This window comes from Mchenga conophoros, linkage group LG2 (assembly GCF_057382185.1).
Source record: "Mchenga conophoros isolate Kocher_MC1m ecotype Shallow Benthic linkage group LG2, M_conophoros_male_GT1.1, whole genome shotgun sequence".
NCBI lineage: Eukaryota > Metazoa > Chordata > Actinopteri > Cichliformes > Cichlidae > Mchenga > Mchenga conophoros.
The window spans coordinates 26,536,881-26,558,687 of NC_140527.1; the positions used below are offsets into that span (position 1 = coordinate 26,536,881).

Here is a 21,807-nt window from a genome sequence, read left to right on the forward strand (position 1 = left end):
GGGGAGGGCAAACATGGCTGACGAAGCAGGGGAAGTAAACACAGCTGTTACAGAGCGCGACGAAAAAGAAGAACAAGATGAGCCCAAAGTTTTACGACCAGCGACTAATGGCGAACCGGATGGGGGCAGCGAGCAGGACTGGACCGAGAGGCAGGCTCCCCAGGTCGCAGAGGAGAACAGCTGGTCGGCTCCTCTCCTGTCTCTGGCTCGTAAGGCCACAGAGACGATTAGCAGCGGGATCAGCTACGCTGCCATCCAGAGAAAGCCCTCACAGGGATACGCGGCGAGCTCCCCGACCGAGAATGAGGCCGAAAGTGACCTCAGTAACTCAGCGAAAAAGCTTCCAGGTAGACTTTGATTTTTCTGATGCCTGCTAGTTAATACACTTTAAGATCGAACCATTGCGGCTGTCACAGGCACTTGAAACACTGTATAAGTGTCAGCTGTCACATCACATGACTCCAAGATCAGACTCTTGGTTTTTTTGGTTAGTGAAGTGCTCCTTTTCCGGCTATGTCATCTGACAGAATTAACCTCAGAGCTTCTCCTTTTTTTCATGCTTTCTGTACAGTTGTTCCCCCCAAAGACTCAATGGCAATAGAAAGATCCAACCTGCTCAGCATGCTGAAGCTCAGCATCAGAGTGTTGATTCAGTCTTCTATGAGTCTGGGCAGGACGCTTGACTCGGAGTACCCTCCTCTGCAGCAGTTTTTTGTTGTCCTGGAGCACTGCCTCAAACACGGTCTTAAAGGTTAGACGTAAATAAATCTGACTTTTGCTGTTGTGCTATATTTAGCTGCCTGCATGCTGAAGTTAATTCTGCATGTTGTCTGATTCAGCCAAGAAATCCTTCATTGGTTACAACAAGTCTATATGGGGACCACTGGAGCTGGTAGAAAAGTTATGCACGGAGTCTGTCAACATCGCCACCAGTGCCAGAGACATGCCTGGCATTAAGTATGCCATTAAATGCCATTATATTATTTCTATAATAAAACTGCATCGCAACTGAGTTTAATTGTACTTATACTGTCATTCTTGTTTTTGTTTTTCTTAGGACTGGTTTGGGGAGAGGAAGGGCTTGGCTGCATTTGGCGCTTATGCAGAAGAAAGTAGCCGACTATATGAAGGCCCTGCTGGACCACAAGGACCTCCTGAGGTCAGTTACACTTGTTTTATAGTGCATTATAAACATGGGTTTCTTCCTAGCATCCACTTTACCTTTTAAATCCCTTAGTGAGTTTTATGACTTTGGAGCACTGATGTTGGAAGACGAAGGGTCGGTAATGGTGGGGCTGCTGGTGGGCCTCAACGTAATTGATGCTAACCTTTGCATTAAAGGGGAGGACCTTGATTCACAGGTTAGTGATGCTGTTTTGTAAGAATCAGTTTCACTCTGAGGAAGAGTTGGATCGAGATACAGAGTGATCTGCTCTTCTTTCCCGTTTAGGTAGCAGTCATCGACTTCTCACTTTATCTGAAAGACTCTGCTAGCAATGAGACTCCAAAAGAGTAAGCATCTACACTGCTTTACATTATTTTTTTAATCTGGACTGTTCTATATTGTTATTACTGTTTAAAGCATGACCCCATATTAAAAAATCCTTACTAAACTTTGGTTAGATATGTGTCACAACTATAAGATGGTAATTGTATCGCTCCCTTCCTTAGTGATTCGAAGATGACAGCCATATTGGATCAGAAGCACTACATTGAGGAGCTAAATCGTCACCTAAGCGGCACCGTCACTGACCTTCAGGCTAAGATGGACTCTCTAGAGAAGACTAATAGCAAGCTTGTAGAGGAGGTTAGGCGTGCTTTGTGTGTGCAGCTGTGGGACTGTGTTCGCACTGGATTGATCCTCTTTAACATCAGCTTGTGTGTGTGTGTGTGTGTTTTCTCCTCTTCTTCAGCTGACAGCTGCCACAGACAGAATCAACTCTCTACGGGAAGAACAGGAACAGCTGAAAAAGGAGAACGAGACGATCTTGCAGTCCAGCCAGAGAAAAGAGGAGGTGTGGGGGGGGGAAAAAGTGTCTAGGACTAACTGCAGCTGAAGCCCCTCCAGATTTTAAGAAGGAATGAAAAATGCCATGTTTTTATTTTTCAGGCAGTGCTTCAGGACAGCCAGGCAGAGCTGGAGACATACAAACAGACTAGACAAGGCCTGGATGAGATGTACAATGTGGTGTGGAAGCAGTACAAGGAGGAAAAGCGCATTCGCCAGGTCAAGTATCAGTGACCTCCAGGACAGACTGAACCAACACTCCACACCTGGTGTTTTTGGGTTTTGACTCAACTCTAACTGAATTTGACTCCCTTGTGTATTAGGAGCTGGAGCGTGAACTGGAGCTGCAGGTGGGGATGAAGCAGGAGATGGAGGTGGCCATGAAACTGCTGGAGAAGGATACGCATGAGAAACAGGACACGCTGGCAGCCCTACGGCTCCAGCTTGACCAAGTCAAGACTCTCAATGTGCAGATGTTCCACAAAGCTCAGGTATAAATAGATGAGCATGATTATAACTTTGTCTTTCGCACTTACACACACACACACACACACACACACACACAGATTGCGCATTTGTCCAAATCGTGTGGTTTCTCAGGACTCGGACCGCCAAGCAGAAAAAAAGCAGGCAGAGGCCGTGCAGCTTGAGCAGAGGATGAATGAAATGGAGAACACCATGAAGGAACTTGAGCAGAGGTATGCGTGCTTGCCTAGGTTGAGATTCAGTTTCGCATTTACATTCCTTTAAATTGACGCTCCTCTTCATATTTTGTGACTCATAGACTACAGAGATCGGAGCAGGAGCGCAAGCAGAACGACCAGTCGGACGAAGACATGAAGGTGGAGCTGCAGGGAAAAGTCGATGCTCTGCAGAAACAGCTAACAGATCTCGATACGCTAAGGTGAAGAAATACAATTGTGGGTGGGGCGGGGGGGTTGAGTGTGGTATTAAGCAGTATGTAGAGAAAAGGTTCATAAAAGGGCAAAGTTGCAAATGTGATTCACCTAAAATGTTTGTTCTCAAACTTTTCAAACATTGTGTAGATCGAGTCCATGCAGTAGTTTGCAGTTTGATGACTTGAGTCACATTTTTGTGTTTTCGGAGCACAGGCTGGGGTTGGAGAACGAGCTGCGCAGTGAGAGGGAACAGAGACAGAACTTGCAAAAAGCTCTCCAGAGGGAGCAGGACAACAGCACCGAACTGCGCACACAGCTGCAGCAGCTCCAGGGCCTGCACTCGGTCAGCATCTCTCAAACACACACACAACCTGTGTCACGTTACACTTGCTCGGATCTAAATAGGCGAATTATAGCGATGGAAAAAAAATGTGTGCGCTCTTGACAAATGAAGTTTTATTTTCAAAGTGAAAGGCAACCTACAGCTGCAGCTAAGATTACTCCTACACACAGGCATAAAATACTGTAATCCAATGCCAACATTTAAAATGTGTGATTGGCTTTGTAGAGACTGCTTCTAGACTCTAGCAATGAAGCTACATTGCTAGAGTTGGCTACAAGTCAGAATAAGAGCTTTTTTTTTTATTCTTATGTTCATTAAAAAGTACCTTTTGTAATTATGGCCTTCAAAATGCAGCAACGCCTTTCACCACCAGGGAGCAGTGTTTTACCAGTGGGTGTGTTGAGATGTTTTTGAATGTGTGGTGCTATTCTTTTAACTTTAGATACTCCTTTGTGTCCAAGGTTCTTAAGAAGCTTTTCCTTTTGTAAAAGAGAACGTGCTCATCCTGACTTACCTGGTTATTAATTCAATTGGCTTGATGTACCATCTTGTGGTACAAGGTGGTATTACAAGAAAGTACTGTGCAGCCCCAATCCAACTTCACTGAATGTCATCAACACAGTACATAGATGTTTTAGATTAAAAGTTATGCGGTTTGTTGTTGGTTATTTCTTCAAGTCTGCTGGTAACGTTTCATATTTTAAACACAGGAATTTAGAAACTGTACCTTTCAGCTTCATCACCAGCGAATTATATATTTATGCCAGATGACATTACCTTAAAGAAATAGTTTATTTTACAAAAATATTATTTGTATGACAGCTTTAACAAAGCCTCCCTCCTGTTTCATCCTCTTGTAAGCGGTGTAAGAGCATATTACAAATTCTTGAACATAAATGGGATGTTATGACCTTTTTTTCTTTTGCTTCTTATGGATCGACTTTGCAGGAGCTGCAGGAGTTGAAGCAGGAGAAGCAGCAACTGCAGCAGAAGTGCGAGCAGCAGGAACAGGCTCTACAAGAAATGGGACTGCATCTCAGCCAGTCAGTAACTGCGATGTTTTTCTTTTTTTTTTCTTACTAAGGAATGCCATTTCACGTAGGAGAATTTATGCCACTTTCATCTTTCTCAAAGGTCTAAACTGAAGATGGAAGATTTCAAGGAGGTCAACAAGGCCCTGAAGGTAAAATGTTAAAGAGTCGAGGGTGGTTTACTTTTATTGTTGACGCTGTAAGACTTGGAATGAGAAACCATTGCTCTTCTCAGGGCCACGCTTGGCTGAAAGATGATGAAGCCACTCAGTGCAAACAATGCCAGAAGGAGTTCTCCATCTCACGCAGAAAGGTACGTTCCGCCCACCCCCATTACATTTCACTTGAGAGCCGCTTCCGTTAACGTCCGCAGTCACATAAATGTTGCCACGTCACGCTGTATGTTTTGCATGCGCAGCACCACTGCAGAAACTGCGGAGACATCTACTGCAACAGCTGCTCCAGTAACGAGCTGGCCTTGCCTTCGTATCCACGGCCTGTGCGAGTGTGCGACGTGTGCCACTCCCTGCTGCTGCAGAGAAGCTCCTCCACAGGTTCCTGACGACATACCCACAGGCTTTAATGTTTTCTCCACACGCTCCAACACTGAATATACTCATTTAATGAATTTAAATACTTGTGTTATGAAAAGGAAAAAAAAAAGGCGGGAATGTGATTTGGTGTTCCATTGATGCAGTTACCTGAAATTCAGGCATTTTATTTGTACTGACAATGGTCGCCTTTAACGTTGACAGGATGGATTTTAATAAAAAGTAGTTTATGCAGACTTTATGCTAACGAGACTTTGCATAGACATGGAAAGGCTTGAGTATCTGCCACCAGTGTTTCCCTGGGTTGGATTAACAGAGTTTAACAAATTTGGTAATCTCTTGATAAACTGGCCTTTTGATATGTGCAGTTTTTCTAATTCAAACTGTGGATGTACTGTTGGGATTTCAGCTTGAGCTGAGAATCTCTGCTGTTTGCAGGTTTGTGTACTCACAGAATGTAAAGGCACACTGCTTTCTTTATTTAGGATGATTTTCAAAATAAATTTAACAGAAATAACCTGAATATTTTACTTTTGTCTTAAAAGATTATATTTAAACCTTTGTGAAAATCCTGAATTAGAGGGGTGCATTTTTAATTCTGGAAGTGACTTTGATATTCAGCCTTGTTATGCACTTTCCCCCCTCCCCCTTTTTAAGATCAGCTCTAACCCCACTGCTGGATGCAGGCAGAATTGTGTAAATGACTGTAGAATGTTGGCAACAGCAACACTATTTTAGAATGTATTCTATCAGGATTTTATGGATCACGTCAACTGCTACAACGCCATTTTCTTAATTTGACTTCTTTTAACTTTAGATATTTGATAAATGAATAAAGCCTCCTGTTTTTCCACCACTTGTGTCAATTAGATATTCCAGACTAGTTTATTCACTTTGTGCACAAGAAATACAAACAGCATCTGAAGCAGTAGAAACCTTCATGGTAGCAGATTTGAAATGAACTTGCTCTCTGTATAGCCCTCATCCAGGAACAGAAAAAGAGCACTAACAGTCACACCATAAGAAAACAAAACATGCTTTGACCATGTTAAGTCCCAAACCTAGATTAACATTTTGTACAGGAATTTAAAATGAAGCTGAACACTATGTAAAAGGTGAAACAAGGTCCAAACATTAGAAGATACCGGACATTTTCAGTTTCTGTTCATGCACTCGGACACTAAAACGTTTTGTTAAATCCACCAGCACAGGATGAGTTAACCGTGCTTAAAGAACGGTAACACAAAACGGCACGCTTCCAGGGAAAGATAAACTTAAAGCACAGTTTATGTTATTTGTAAATCTGTGAGGAATGGGGAAGACAAACATCACTTTGACACATTTATTGTGACGAACATATGATCTCACTGCTCTCTGAAGATCACCCACTTAAAAAAAACAAAACAATAATAATACAAACCCTACCCTTTGTTTTCCCCCAAAACAACCCCACCAGACCCTATCTGAATTATTACGAGAGACTTGCATTTCCAGTCCTTTCAGCAAAATGCTGAATTAAAAAAAAAAAAAAAAAAAAAAAAACTAAATGCGAAAAGAAAAAACTACATTCCCCATCCCCCACCCAGTCCATTCATTGAGCCTCTGCTTCCTCCTCCACCGCCGCCATAGTAACTGCTTCCCATTCCGCCCTGGTTACCTAACAAGAGAGAGAAAATACACACTATAGGACCGAGGAGTTCATCAAGGAGTCACGCATAGAACGACAAAAGCTTTCCAAGTTTAAAGGGCTGAATTAGCCTGGATCCAAGATGACAGAACTACACAGCACCTTCTTCCTTAGAACCCAGTGTCATTAAATACATTACACAGCAGTTTTGGAAGCAGCTGCTTCAATTTTTTTTTTTTTTTTTTTTTTTTTTTTTTAAATGATGGGGAATAACAGCACTCCTCTGGTAATTAACCACTGTTTCCACCCTTTGCAACACTGTAACAACCCAACTTTAGGACACTTTTTAGCTGCAGATTTTTCTTTACTGTTACTACCATATGTTAAGTAACAATATAACTATTATTTATTTCAAAGTGTGCTTCAGAATTAGCCAGCTAATAAAAGAAAGGTGTTTTACAAGGCCAGTTTAAGGTGTTACTGAATATTTATGACTTAAAAAAAACAAAAAACAAAACAAAAAAAACAACTTAGTAGCATCTCATTTGGTGCCAGACAGCAAACACTTACAGCTGTCACGAGTTTAAAAATAAACAAAACAGTCACAGTACACAAATAAGGTTTTATGGCACCTTCACCTAGGACAACTTCAATTTCACTTATCAGAGAAAAGGGTTAGACTATAAGTCTTTGCTCAAACCTTTAAAGGTTCTGTAAAGAAATATATTTTAGGAAATACAACAGAGCTGACACTCACTATAGTCACTGTAGCCACCCATGTTTCCTTGGCTGCTGTATCCACCAGAGTACCCTGAGCTCAGCTGGCCTCCACTATAGGATGACTGGCTCCCTGTGGAAACAAATCCCATTGGGCTGTATGAGTAAACCAACAGATACACAAGCATTTTAAGGGAAATAACACAGGGCCCTATTTTCAATATCACTAAAACCTTGACTCACCCATGCCCCCCATCATCTGGCTGCTGTATGCTCCATTACTGCCACCTGCTGTTGAGTTCAAAAACAGCTCCACGTAGCGGTGCTCTGCAGAACAGGAACAAAAATCATAAGAATTAACACGCAGCTTTAAAAGGGTGGGGTGCTCAAGTTATTTTTTAAAGCAAACTCACGCATGTTAGCTTTATCTTTGGACATGGCTGCTACAGCATCTTCGTGTGTTGCAAACTCTACATCTGCCTCCCCGGTAACTCTGCCATCTGGGCCAATCTCAATATGGACCCGCACCGGATTCAAAGGTGAAAAGAACTAAAAAAGACGAAAAATAAATAAATGCACAAATCACAAGTGTTGTCTGCTTTTAAGCCCCTGCGGCGACACAAAAGATAACAAAGGACTGTCAGTGATCTCTCAACAACTTACATTGTAGATGTCTGTTTCTGTGGCTCTGTATGGCAGGCCCCTCATATGTACACAGTGGCCTGTTGTGCTCTGAAAGGAAGAGCCGCCATCGCCATACCGTCCATCCGATACACCTGAACATACATAAATGGAATTAACACAAGGTCTTATGAGGATTTTATCCTAATCTTATTAATTGTTATATGAATTGTTAAGCATGAAGAGACATGAGGGGGTGTTTATTTAAAAGAAACTTCATGGGTAAAGACCAGTAAATCTGATTTCACCTGCTCTCCAGTCCCACTTGGACCCACCTCCTCCGTAGCCTCCTCTGCGCATTCTGTCATAGGACCCCCCTCGGCCCATCATGTTGTAGCCGCGTCCACCAGAGGGCCGGTCATAGGGGCCGGGTCTCTGCATGCCCATAGGCTTCCTCTGGGGTTCGTAATGGGTCCGCACCTCAGCACGGCTACTCTTGAAGATCTCAATGTACCTGAGAGCATACAGATACCACAGTGAGGGCATGGAGAATGGGTGAGAAACTGCATTTGCTTAATACTGGTGAAACTGGGCTATGCAGATGCTGTCATGGTGTAGTCCATAGGTAGTAATAGATTTAAGTACTTATTGCTAGTCGTTAATAAAGAAGATTAAAAATAACTTATTTACTGATCAATAAGGAAGTTGTCCAAATTGATAAGGGCCTCAGTGAGTTTTACACTTTTCTTATGGTTACCTGAAGCGACTCAGATCTGTTTCAGTGTTTCAATAGTGGTATGTGTCGTTGCCATGACAGCTTTTGTCCTGGTTTTAGAGGCACAAAGAGAGCTCCAGCCCTTCTGCAACCCACTAAGCATTACCTGTGACAGTGGGCTCCAGATCCTTGTGTACAGTGGCCCTCTGATTTTTACTAGCAGGGAGACTCCTTACCATTTATCAACCTGGACTCATTTTTAGTGCTGAGACACCATTTGTTCTCCAAATCGGGCATGCACTCCATTTCAGGATTCGCCTCATATTTTTGAATGGTGACCAAGCACTAATCTTCCCCCTGAACATTGTGAATATATATATATTTTTTAAAACGTGGATCTAAGATAGCAACTTGTGTGTATGTGTGTGTGTGGTAAATATGACAAATATGCTTCAAGTAGCCAAGATAAATGTGTCAGTTTTGCATTTGGTTCAGATGTTGAAGGTGCACACCATAAGAAAAGCAACTTATCCAGCCAACCAACCAACCATCCCCACCTGTGCCCTATTCTTTCCTTGTGTTTCTTTAGAGCCTTTTCAGCTATATCCTGTGAAGCAAACTGCACGAAGGCCTCCCCCGTACTCCTCCCCTGGATGTCCACCGGCAATGTTATCCCATTTGGCACGATTTCCAACCCTTCAACCCAAGGACAGATAACCCCAGCAGGGGACATATTAAATCACATGCCCAATCACAGAGAGAACTTTCTCTAAAGAGAGAGATATTAGACTTATGGAAAACTCTATACATCATCACACATACCAATTCATTCCTTTTTTGTGTCTTTTTTCTTTTTCTTTTTTTAAACCAGTGACTTTCCATTTAATTTAGTTACATTTACTGTATTCTAGGGGATAAGATAGAAATGGCAGGATAGAGGAAGACTATGAAGAAGGGCACTGTGTGGGGGATATCGGGCTAGTATTAATGTGCTGATGAGGAGGGTCTAGGTGGGTGACATGAGGAAAATTCGTGGTTGCTCTTTCGTTAAATCTAAGAATTGGCATATCCTCCTGAGAACTGAGGAAACAGGAATCTTCCCATTGAACTTTTTTGGTGATTTCCTTCCTCTTTGGAGCTGAAAGAGGCCACCCAAACACATGGGATATCAATGGAAAGCCCACAATGTCCTCTATTAAGTACATCAGGACTTAATATGATAGCTCAAATAAGTCAAAGATATAGACCAGAGGGCATGAGTGAATAGGCTGGTGCTCAGGAGGATATACTGGGTTTAAAAAAAAAAAAACTTTTAAAGATAAAATTATTAATACATGGTGGGGAAGAAAAAAAAAAGTTAAAAAAAAAAAATTGAAGACAGAGGCTATATCAGTGATGAGCGGGACCCACTCAATAACTAGTGTATTACCATTAGGCTGAGACTATTTTAAAATGTTTCCACATAATGGGGGGAAAATGTGAAGAAGGCTGAAGATGAAAATGAGGGGCAAAGATAGGAAAGGGTGTTTGCATAACAGATCCCTGCCCTTGTACAAAACATCAGGTCTTCAAATAAATTCTCTATTTAAACTTCAACTGGCTTCCTTTTCCAGCATCATTTCCTTCATTCATTGTTTTTAAGTGTAACCACATTAGATTGTCATTTACAATGGCATACTGACTTCTTCGTAAATTAGATGCAACAAGTTTTGGTGTCGGTAACCAGAAACAAGAAAAGGAAGATCGGAGGGGAGAAATTTAAATTACCAGCATTAAGGGGGTTTATATTTAACCAGCGAACAAGGTTTGTTGTTACCTGAGAAAAACTGCACAATTTCCTCCTTGCTGCACCCGAAGGGAAGGCCCCGAAGCCGCACAAGCCCGTCCCCAGCTGTCTCTGGACAGTTTGGGCCAGTGTGCTTCATGACCCAGTCCATTTCCACATTGTTTGATTTAAACACTATATCAGAGAAGAGAGAAATTACTTCGCTCAAACTGGTAACTTATATAGCATTTATCAGACATTAACTCAGCTGTATGCTGTTATACGCACCTTCTACATATCTGTGACCCATCGTTTCTCTGTCCTTTTTCACTGCAATCTTCAGGTCTTCTTCTGTCTCAAATTCAACGAATGCCTCTCCGCTGGGACGCCCCTCTCTTGTGTAGGTGAAATGGATGCCACTTCCATTGTTTAGGATTTTGCACTCTGCAATCAAAATGCATTATCAGATCATTTCTAACTGTGTTACGTGCTTAAGTATTCTTTTGAAAAACAATAATGCATAAATACCTGAGAAAAACCTCTGAACTTCATCCACTGAACAGGACCAAGGAAGTCCCCGGATTCGCACTACATATCCCTCATCAGCCATGACTGGTCACGATCCCTGAAGATTATGAATAAACGCTTCTTTTAATGTGATTAACCAATACAAACTAACAAAGATACAATAATACAGAAGTCAATACCCTGGTGCTTCGTTTACTCTTTTATTTTCGTTGATCCCCTCTTCACAAGAACTGACACTGTCTCTCTAATGGGGACACGACTAATTCTGAATACAACTGCATTAAAAAAATCCGACTGGCTGGTTTATACATATACATTGACTACAATACGCCATAAAAGCTTTCCTTGATTTACTCTGAGTTATTTCAAGAAAAAGGGGCCTATGTAGCAGCGCCATCTTGAGACAGTTTCGACAGATATTTAAGAAAAATTGCTTTACTGCTCATACTCTTCCGCGGAACAAAGGTTGTTGTTGTCCAAACGTAAGTCCAGAGCAGTCGTCACAATTTCCTTATCTATCAGTACTCGCTAGCGAACTACCGGCATCCACGTAACAAAAAGCGGGAGCTCCGAGTCGGTGCCCGCTAGCAGCACAAAATCAGTAGCCAGCCACTTTCATTCGACAATATTTCCGCGATTGTTGGCTTTCGTCAACTACTTAAGAGTTCGAAAGAGCCATGTTGTTGATTTGTTACGAAATATCTCACTTACTTTAAACGCAGTGCACGGCCCTTAGCATATTAACTACCGCACCCACACAATAGAACAAAAGCGGCCCTCTTGGCCTGCGCCATGTTATTAGCATCGGCAGTTAGCTCTTAAGCTAGTACCGTTAACTAAGCTACCTGTATTAAAGCTGATTCACACATTCAAACCTGTACCTATGTACATTATGAGAAAAGTTGTTCAAACCATGATATAACCAAGTAAAACGAGAGATACATTTATCAATATACCTGATACAAACGCAGATGCAACACGCCGGAGTGTGTGTAATCAGACCTGCGTGGTGCGGCTGAAACTCTCCACTGGGTTGCCAGAATTCTCCAACCATCCCCCCTTCAGGAACCAAAACGGCGCGCCTCATCATGGCATCTGCTTCAAAAGGCCAAAAAATGACGCAAATAAAATACGTTTATAACAAATTTTATTATTTATTTGTGTTTTTAATTGTATCAAAACCGAAGAATGTATAGTTTGTGAAAGGGTGTGTAATAAATAACGTGACAGAAAGGGTGGATTTTTAAACACACCTGGCAATCCTGACGAAATAACCAAACGCCTCCAACTGGCCTGTGTCCACGCCCAAAACCGATGACGTTTCTGCTTGAGGTCTTGGCGACTTCTCCTGGCCTACAAATCCAAGTAACCCTGTTTACATTCGTCAGTAATCCTTTTCAGCTTTTTTCTTTTCTTTTTTGAGTTAGTGTATATGAATGAGCTACTTTTTATGGCAAGGCCAAAGAGTTCATGTTTATCAATGCCAGCTCAAAGTACCACACTACATCACTAAAAACAACCCATTTAGCTACAAGCCTCAACAGATATTAATTTCGTGCTAGGGTAGTTTGTAATAGTAACCTAGTTCGATGAGGCTTATTTTGATTATTGGAACTAAATGATAATACAAGCCTCAGTTACCGGTTTTGGTGACTACTATGCCTGAAAGACCATGTTTATATACAATAGGGACTGTTTCCCAGACTTGGATTGAGCTTATCCCTGAAGTAAAAACTTTTTTTCCCCAATTATAAGCATTGTCAGAGTTTTCTTTTAAGATAGGACTAGGCTTAATCCAAGTCTGGGAAATTAGCCACGGGGTCAGCAGCCCCAAGTAATCCAGATATAGACCACAAGTGACCCAGACCTGCAGCAGGGAGTTGGTTGCAAATCAGTGACACCATTAAAAAATATGTGGAGTAAATGAAGAGTGTTTGTTAATTTATTATCATTATTTCAGTAATGCTGCTTATTCAAGGTTACACTCATCTAGTATTGGTGTACACTGCTAGTTAAAACATATAAAGCACACAATTCTGGAAATAAATGCTTTCAAAAAATGTATGAATAGTCACACAATAATCAAACACAGTCACATGGGGTTTAACCAAAGGGAATGAAATACACTGTTTTTAACCACACTCAGTCCTTACTGAATCAAATGTGATCTATAAGGTAAGGTGTAAACACAATCTAGGACCTTTGTGTAGTTCAGATGTCTTGGTTCATGGTGGTGACAACCCTGAATTCACTGGTAGTTCTGTAAGATTACATCAAACACAAACAAGGCTCCAGGTAGGCTTTTGACTTTACGAGTACATTACAGTGATCTTTTGGACTAGAGGGCAGTCCAAGTGAAGTATTTATTCATCACTGAAGTCACCATTGTGTATTTAATCTTGTACAAAAGTCGCCAAAGCACGCACAGTTCAATAAGCCTCAAGGATATCTTGTGACAAATGGACTTTCTTTCACAGTAGACATTTGGACTTGTTAGGGTATAGTGGTATACAGGTGTATTAATGTTGGCTGCATTCCTCTCATGGGAGGGAAGGTACTGTTTTCATGCGTGGTGTTTCACTTTCAGGACTTATCGGGACACACTGAAAACAGAACAAATTCTCAGATCTCTTCTCTGGAAGACATCATTCCCGTTAGATGACCACTCAGAACTACTTTACATGTATTTGTGCAGACAATTTACCCAAATTAAATAAGTGGACCAGCAAAATGTCCCACCCCATAAAACCCCACAATGAGAACCACTCATTTTGGAGGTTATAGTTTCAGAGCATCAATTACATTGTTAACTTATCTGTGAATGAAAAGTTTGTTCATCATACAGCATTGTTTGTTAATTTTTGTTGTTTTTGTGTGCGTATTTTTGCTAAAAAAATATTTTTTTGTTTTTTTAAATTATTATGTATGATTACCAATAAATTATTTAACTGCATTATATTTAATTGGAAGCACTCAATAATGACTTGATACCCGTTATTTCACATTTAAAAAATCACACTAAATGATTCATTATAATTTACAAAGAGTGTCAGTACCAGAGGTGTGGACTCGAGTCACATGACTTGGACTCGAGTCAGACTCGAGTCATTAATTTTATGACTTTAGACTTGACTTGAAAAAATGTTCTAAGACTTGTGACTTGACTTGGACTTTTACACCAATGACTTGGGACTTGAATTGGACTTGAACCGGTTTACTTGAAAAGACTTGATATTTTACCCCAAATATAAAATTTAACATGCATATTATATAGAGATTGAAAATGTGACGTCATTCACGGGTAGAACCGCAAAGGATTCTGGGAACTCGTGGCAAGCGGTACTAGCGCACGCAGGCTTTCAATTAAAATCAGTTATACAGCGATAAAAAGAAACACAAAAATGTCAAGAAGCTGTTGTATTATTAACTGCAATAGCCGGTCGCATGACAGCCACGGGAAGCCGACGGGTAAAGAGATCGGTTGTTATCGGATTACGTCGTTGAAGAGAAATTGTTCGAGCCATGTTTCCGAAGTAACAAAGAGGCGACTGGATTGCAGCCATTCAAAGACCAAATATAACGTCCCAGAACACTCCAGCTCACAGGTTAGTCTGCTCCAAGCATTTACACAAAGGTCAGTCTGCTGTTGTAGTTAATACGTCATTTTTCTTAACATAATTGGTGATATAGGTTACAAGCAAGTCTGGCGCTGAACAGAAATTGTCGCGCTATGCTCCTTTATTTATTGTGCATAAATAGTGAATTGTCCTGACACAATATTGCGTTTCGCTTCTGTTATTATGGTACATTGACAAAAACACATACTTTTATTCACAGGATAAAACAGGTTTTTTGTATCACTAATTGCCCAGTACGATTACAGCATACAGTATTATTGTCACTGCTACATTTCTGTGATGCTACCAGAAATTATTTCCACTACTAATTAATTACCATTGAGCTCAAAGGTCCTATTAATAAACGGTTAAGGAATGTGTATTTATGACGACGATTTGTGAGACTGGTAAACTTATGATACGTACGATGGTCTTTCGTTCTACACGGTGCATTTCAAGGTCCTGCACCCATCCGTCGGTAAACTGTACCTGGGCTTGTTGCAGTGACCTGAAGTTACTAAACTTCATGAGTGTATGCACTCACTCCAAGAACCGTATAATTATAAATATGCATATAAATATGCTAAGATGAGATAGCTGACTTCATCTAACTAGCAAATGTTTTCCAGGCTATGTTGGTGATACAGTTTTTTTTAATGTGTATGATATTTTTGTCATGCGATTTTAAAGCTGGTCCTACAACCGCATCCAAGAATAACATGCAGCTTATCTCAGAACTGTCGGTGAAAATTATTCTTGGAGCTAAGTTTAATTGAGCTGCATTTTAAAGAGGTGCAATTTCACAATTTGTGTATATTTTCTAAGTTCACTATTTTGTATGTGTTGAGAAAAACACAGATTTTAAAATTACATGGTCTAATATTTACATTTAGCATATAACTGCAACATTATTTTTTCGTTTGTTTTTTTTAAAGACTCGAAAGGACTTGAAATTCAAAGTTTCAGACTTGTGACTTGACTCGGACTTTTACACCAGTGACTTGAGACTCGACTCTGACTTGCCTGACATTACTTGAGACTTGACTTGAGACTTGAGGATAAAGACTTGAGACTTACTTGAGACTTGCAAAACAATGACTTGGTCCCACCTCTGGTCAGTACACTTTCGAAGTAGTCCTTATGTGCAAACGGTATCCCAACATGAGTTTACATCAACTAGTAAAACTAGCAACTAGTTAAGTTGGCCTACCATGTCATGTCTTGACGTTCGTTCTACTGCCTCGTGATATTGGTAAACCTAACATGACGTCGCGGGCTCATTTTGACAAGCATCAGCTTTAACCAATAGAAGAGACATGTCTCTCCTGATGAACCAATACGGTCGAGAGGATTTTCCACAAGGGCGGCGTTTCTCAGAAACTGTGCGTATCGGGTTAGGTTGTTAGAAAGTTAATGGCTGGGGGAAAGAGATCCTCCTCAACCCTCGCTTCGGGAGAGTTTCTGGATTCCCTGAAGTAAAATCACGCGAATATTCCACAAGAACGCGCCTGGACAGACATTTAAGTCAACAACTAGCACGTTAACGCACGTATCGTGAACACAAGTATGCAGGATGCAGTAGCCGGGACGGCAATGCTGACGGACGGCTTCGAGGACGAGATTGACTCGGTGACTCCTCGCTCCCCAGTGGCAGGGATGGGGGTAGGAGCGACACCAGGAGGAGTCGGACTAGGGGGCATTGGGATTGGTGTAGGTGGAAAGAAAGTACGTTTGTACGGCGAGCCAGGCGGGCCTGCTGCCGAAAGACTGGATTTCAAACTAGCGGCCGCAGCCGTCCTCTCTTCGGGTCCAGGATCCGGCAGCGACGAAGACGAGGTTTCAGAGGTAGCTACGCTAAGCTAGTTAGCTAAGCCTAACCATAGAGCTAGGCAACATTCCTCTCCTAGCGCGAGCTGGCTCCTAGCTAGCACATTAGCTCGCAGTTGGCAGCCACCCCCTCCCAGGCCGCTAAAATTACGTAAAATTAACCAACCCGTCAACAGAATAACACCCCTCGTCAGTTGAGACGCTTATGGACAGTTTACTGTCGATCATGTTTGGTGAGACAGGAGCAGTTGTTCACGCCAACCGGCTGAAATGTTTTATTTATGCAGCGCAGGCTGTGGCCACGGCCTAGTTCGGGTGTAAGCGACGACGGCCTCGTTTGGAGCTGTCGTCTCGCAACACCATCACAAGTTTGCAAGCTATCCAGCAGCTTTCCAGCCACGGCAAATGGATGATGCCCACAAACCCACGGACGTACACGGCCAGCTAAATATCTACCATTTCATAGTTGTGGTGCAATTACGTCACTTTTCCCACCACACCATGTAAATCAACACCGATTGTCCCTTAGGCTAACTTTTCGATAGGTTTAGATTCGGATTTTTAAAAATATAATTATTTTGCTGCTCGTATTTCCACAGTCGGTGTCGACTAATTAGCTAACTGGTCTTCCAGCCGTTCACCTAGGTCGTTCAGATGGCCACGGTGACTGTCAGCTTTATTTGCGTTGTCACATTTTGAGGGCGATTTGAGTTCACGTTGAGAGGTGTCCAACTTTCAATGTCACACACGGCGGACAGGTGTGACTGCATCCCGTCAGCTAAACGCACTTTAGACATGTTTTGTCATCTGGGATGACATAGTTTAAATTGTGTGTAAAACCCTCAGTCACCCTGTCATATATGCATTTCAAATGCACGTGTGGCAGAGCCACATCTTAGGGGATTTTTGTCAACATCTTCAGAGCTATAGTCACTCATCAAATGCCTCGCTATTTTATTATTTTTTTACAGCGTCCGTTTGAACGTTATGAGACTTTGCAGCTTTACTGTTCCCATATAATTGAGTTTACCATATCGTATGACAGCAGCAGACACTGAAATGGAAGTTGTTAGACTGCTTGATTTGCACAAACTTGTCAGATGTCCATGTGACTTTTTTCATGGCAACTTGAGGGTTAGTGTACGGTAGTTTGTACTATTTAAAAAAACGCTTCCATTGAAAAGTTCTTGGTGTTCAACGAACCTGCACCAAGGAGCACTGGACCTGTGGAGCTGTCTTGTTTATGGATGGCTAGTATGTGACCAGTGGATTCTCTGTCTAAGACACACTGCTACACCTTTGATAGACAAGTGAGGGTGTTAGCTCATCCAGCTGTCAATATATCCTGCTGTTTTTGCCTGAACATTAGCTCAGCTGTGTAGCAGCGGCAGAAAAAAATATTTAATTTGTCACTTGCCTCAAATTGCAAAGGCATGTCATTGCAATCATGTTTTCTTGCTCACCCAGTCTACTTTATAAGGCTGAAAGGGAGCATTTGTTGTGGTGTTTCACTCCTGTGGAGAACACGCTGCACTGGGTAGTAGCAAAAATCTGAGCCCCAGGATTAAGTAGATGCCATTCTAGGCCTTTCCAGCTCTGTGGATACCAACACTGGGAACTGTAGTTCATTAATACTGAAGAGTGATACCCATTGTTGATGATAAAGGCCTCTGTAGAACTACATCCCCCATGGACTGTTGTGCACTGCACTCCTTTCATATAGCTGAATTCCTCCACATTGCTGAATGCTGACTCCCTCACAACAGTTTCTCTCTGGACCAGACCCCGAAAGTCTGCTGCAGCTTGTGTGTGTGGACATAGAGATATTGGTTCTTTCTCAGGTTTTGCTGGGGGTTGTTTGAAAATGACCAGTAATTTATTCAAGATCATATTTAGAATCATACCTTTCCTGGTAGTCTCTCTGTCTGAGGTAATGTTTGTGGTATTTATATTGGTTAGTAGGTAATCTGTATACCAGACCTACTGTACCATAAATACTTGATCAAATGCAATGAATCCCCTTGCATGAAGCCCTGCACAGATTATTTATATATCCCATGTTGGTGTTCAGACAGTTTTGTTTACTTCACCTGCTTTTTAACAAAATCATTTCCACAGCTATCTGGATACAGTTAAGATGTTACTTTGAAGATGCAAACAGAATTAAACATCCAGCTGTCAAAGTCTGACTTAAAAAAAGACGCTTTATTATTTTTTTCTTAGTTATTTGTATAGGTTATTTGTTTATATCTGTGATTTGTCATACTCATTAATGGTTATGGATAGAGGAGTATACATTTTCAAATGTGAGCAGATGAAAAACAATCTTTTTTTCATTTTGACCTTTAATTTCTGTTTTTCAGTAATATATGTGACTGTAGATCCAATTTAGCCTTGTGCTGTAGTCACATTTACAAAAATATTTCATTGATCCCCTTCTTTTTTAAAACAAAAACTTTTTTTATTTTGTGAAAGAAACTCTGTAGTACAGACTATGATATCTGAGAGCCAAAGCTCAGGTATGAGGTTGTAGAGCTCTGCTTGGGCAGCTGACTCTCAGCTGAATCCGTGTGTGTGTTTAGGGGCTGTAATTCCCGGCCGTAGCACTTCCTGTGCTTTGACTCTTATCCTTGTGCTCCTTTTTGCTTTCCCTCTGTTGAGAGAAACCATAAATAAACAAGAGCCACATGCCTGGTCTTTTTATAGGTGGTGCATTTGTATGCGTACGGCCGCTTTTTATACAGAGTAATGTAAATAATGTTTTCAGTAGTGTAATTTCTTATTTTCCTTTTGCCTTTTTGTATTTTTATAAATACTAACCTGATATAGATTTGATACTCTTTAATTAATGGCCTGCAATCCAAATGGTATCATAAACTAGCTCTCAGTGGGGAAAAGATTTTGTTGCTGACCCTTACCTGTCTCTCCCAGGTGGAGTCATTCATTCTGGACCAGGAGGACCTGGATAACCCCATTATGAAGACAGCGTCAGAGTTACTTTTGTCCAGCGCTACAGATGGAGTAGATTTGAGAACAGTTGATCCAGAGACACAGGCCAGACTTGAAGCTTTACTGGAAGCTGCAGGTATGACTGCATTGTCTGAACTCAGCTCGCCATAATTCTTGACAAATATTAATATGTAATCAATCAGTATGTCATTAACCACACCCATTTTTATACAACCTGTTTTAATTTGTGCTTCAACATACAGAACCAGCAAACCACACCTTTCTACCTCAGTCTTTTTCCATAATCCATTCCCAGGCATTTAAAAGTGGAGGCCTTATGTTTTTTAAATGTTTGTTTGTTTGTTTTTTTTAAGGCCTGAAATTGTAATAAGGAGAAACTGTCGGTTCTGTAAGTGTCATATCAGCAGATAGTTTGAAAGTGATTTGGATAAATTAGTTCAATTAGAACTTGTAATCTCAGAGTAAGAAGGTCTGTGTAGATTAATCCATTAGGGCTGGGTGTCCTGGCTTCGTTTGGGCACGTGAACATTACCATGCAGATTAACACTGGAACACGCTTGAGCCTCCACAGCATGCACAGAGCTTGTGTTGAACAGCTAATGGCTAATCTCATTCTATTCCCCTTTCTCTCTGGCCGGTCTAAACAGTACAGCTAGTAACTCGCGTTACTGGTTTACTTGAGATCTCTACAACCATGTACAATAATGAAAAATAAGTTGTTTATTTATGTTTTCATTGATTTGTTAGCTTATTTGTATTGTTTTTATATAGATTAGCTGAGAGGAGTAGCGTTTATGTGAAATGATTGTGGCATAAAGATCTGTACAGCCTCCTTTCATTCCCTGCATGAGCAAACTAGCCAAATACCAAACCTGTCAAGACCATCCACAAAGATGCCAAGTGTCTGGTGAGATTGGTGGAATATTGACTTAGGCTGTTGTTTATTGCAAAATATATCTAAATATGTTGGTATGGATTTATTATTTGGGCTTATTTGGAGTTTTTCCTATTTGTTTTACATGTTGTCCACACATAGGAAAGTATATGTAGCATTTTCAATGCATTTTGCTATGTCACTCACACGGAAACTCGGCTCACTAGAAGTGGAATTTTTGGAAAGCTCTTCCAAGTGTAAACAAGATAGGATACCGCAAACACAACGGTGTTCACTGACAGCTGCTAAGTTTTGAATTGAAAATACATTTGTTTGGATATAGTCTGAAATGCCCTAAATGGGGAGAAAAGAGCAGCAGTTTGCACAGTGTTTGATAAAGATATATGCACTTTGAAACTAAGTCTGATATATGGGAAATAATATTCTTATTTTCCAGTCCATTGCTGTGGATTGTGATAACAAATTAAATTATTTAATAGATATGACCTTATCTTCCTTAGCTTGTGTTTTTTTTTGTTTGTTTTTTTTTTGTTTGTTTTTTTTTTTTTGTAATGTGCCCAAACAGTCTGGTATAACCTTTTCAACAAATCTGGTACCAAAGATTTCAGGTATATAAATTATACCATGTAGAGCAAAACCTAAAAAAATAGCCCTGGTGTTGTGCCTAAAACTACTGCTGCCGTTGTCAAGGTTTTATTACGTTCCTAACAAAGGGATTGATATAACATTTAAAAAAAAAAAAAGAAGCCAAACTTTGTTTCACCGCTGTAGCCATCTGGATGGAGACTAAACAAAGCTGTCAGAATTGATACTTAGTTGCAAAAGCATCGATGCCTACAGTGCCATCTTTGCCACCTCTTGTTGACACCTGCACACAGGACCTCTTATCACAAGTAGCTGAAATAGTGGATGTTCCCAATTCTTTTGGAGGAATTTTGAGAGGTCAATAAAGCTCCCATTTCATTAATATTGATGTATGAAACAGTTGCCATAAATGTTAACCTGGTCAGCTCACATTTTAACATTAACTGTTAAACTGTTAGGTATTTTCTGATAGTCACCTTAGCCATCTGTTGTCATTAAGACTGGCTATGGTTAATTATAAAACAATAATGTCAATGTTGGAGCTAGGCAGCAAATGTTATCAGTTCTGCTTGCTTAAATTGAGGCGAAGAAAAGTGTTCTATTAAGTAGACAAACAGTGACAGTCTACCTTACCATCAAAAAATATGGCGGTCACCATACTGGGTTTTTTTTTTTTAATTTTTTTTTTTAAAAACATTTTAATTCTATTTTAGGAGGGGGGTGGGGGGTCAAGTTATGTTGCTGTATTTTTTTCCATTATGTCAAACATCTGCCTCCAGCCTCTCTCTCATTCACTGTTCACACTGCTCTGCGTTAGTCTGGATCTCCTTACATCCTCAGCTCTGCGCTCCAGAATTGAAACCCATCTAATTTAGCTGCTCTTTATTTGCTCAGATTAGTTCTCCACACTCTGCAAAAATGCTCTGCACATTCAGCAACCCAAATTCTGCACGTGTCCTTAATTAGCTCTGTCAAGGCTCAATATTCCATCCGTAACCCACGGTTTTCTAGCTGCTGAATTAATGACAGCAGATGGCCAATGTGGTTATTGGGTAATTGCTAATAGTTATGTGGCTAATATGTGCCTTGGCCAGGTTAAGATTTAAGA

General features: G+C 40.9%; 3 protein-coding genes across 12 annotated transcripts in view; 2 read left to right on the forward strand and 1 right to left on the reverse strand.

Annotated features, from left to right (window-relative positions):
• rufy1 (RUN and FYVE domain containing 1) lies at positions 1-5,685 on the forward strand. The gene is made up of 17 exons (XM_085290725.1): positions 1-347; positions 572-751; positions 840-957; positions 1,058-1,159; positions 1,238-1,361; positions 1,451-1,512; positions 1,672-1,807; positions 1,914-2,015; positions 2,111-2,227; positions 2,332-2,499; positions 2,609-2,706; positions 2,793-2,912; positions 3,121-3,250; positions 4,199-4,293; positions 4,385-4,433; positions 4,517-4,594; positions 4,700-5,685. The coding sequence occupies exons 1-17, from the start codon at positions 14-16 to the stop codon at positions 4,841-4,843; spliced, it is 2,157 nt and encodes a 718-aa protein (XP_085146851.1). The 5' UTR covers positions 1-13; the 3' UTR covers positions 4,844-5,685.
• Positions 5,686-5,689: 4 nt separating this feature from the next.
• Positions 5,690-15,640, reverse strand: hnrnph1 (heterogeneous nuclear ribonucleoprotein H1). 5 transcript variants are annotated; one of them, XM_085290757.1, is made up of 13 exons: positions 15,500-15,640; positions 12,059-12,158; positions 11,808-11,900; positions 10,806-10,902; positions 10,566-10,721; positions 10,329-10,472; positions 9,070-9,208; positions 8,106-8,311; positions 7,840-7,952; positions 7,590-7,725; positions 7,420-7,503; positions 7,217-7,309; positions 5,690-6,489 (listed from the first exon to the last, which is right to left on the reverse strand). In XM_085290757.1, the coding sequence occupies exons 4-13, from the start codon at positions 10,885-10,887 to the stop codon at positions 6,395-6,397; spliced, it is 1,248 nt and encodes a 415-aa protein (XP_085146883.1). In that variant the 5' UTR covers positions 10,888-10,902; positions 11,808-11,900; positions 12,059-12,158; positions 15,500-15,640; the 3' UTR covers positions 5,690-6,394. The 5 variants fall into 5 exon arrangements, with proteins under 5 accessions (XP_085146883.1, XP_085146863.1, XP_085146889.1 ...); XM_085290737.1 differs by having other exon boundaries at positions 11,762-11,900; XM_085290763.1 differs by having other exon boundaries at positions 8,133-8,311; positions 11,762-11,900; positions 15,500-15,638.
• Positions 15,641-15,812: 172 nt separating this feature from the next.
• Positions 15,813-21,807, forward strand: part of ankhd1 (ankyrin repeat and KH domain containing 1) — a 32,978-nt gene continuing 26,983 nt past the window's right edge. For all 6 annotated transcript variants that reach the window (XM_085290670.1, XM_085290679.1, XM_085290686.1 and 3 more), the window contains exons 1-2: positions 15,813-16,267; positions 19,181-19,334. In XM_085290670.1, coding sequence (XP_085146796.1) covers positions 15,989-16,267; positions 19,181-19,334 — 433 coding nt within the window. In that variant the 5' untranslated portion in view covers positions 15,813-15,988. The remainder of the gene's footprint in view (positions 16,268-19,180; positions 19,335-21,807) is intronic.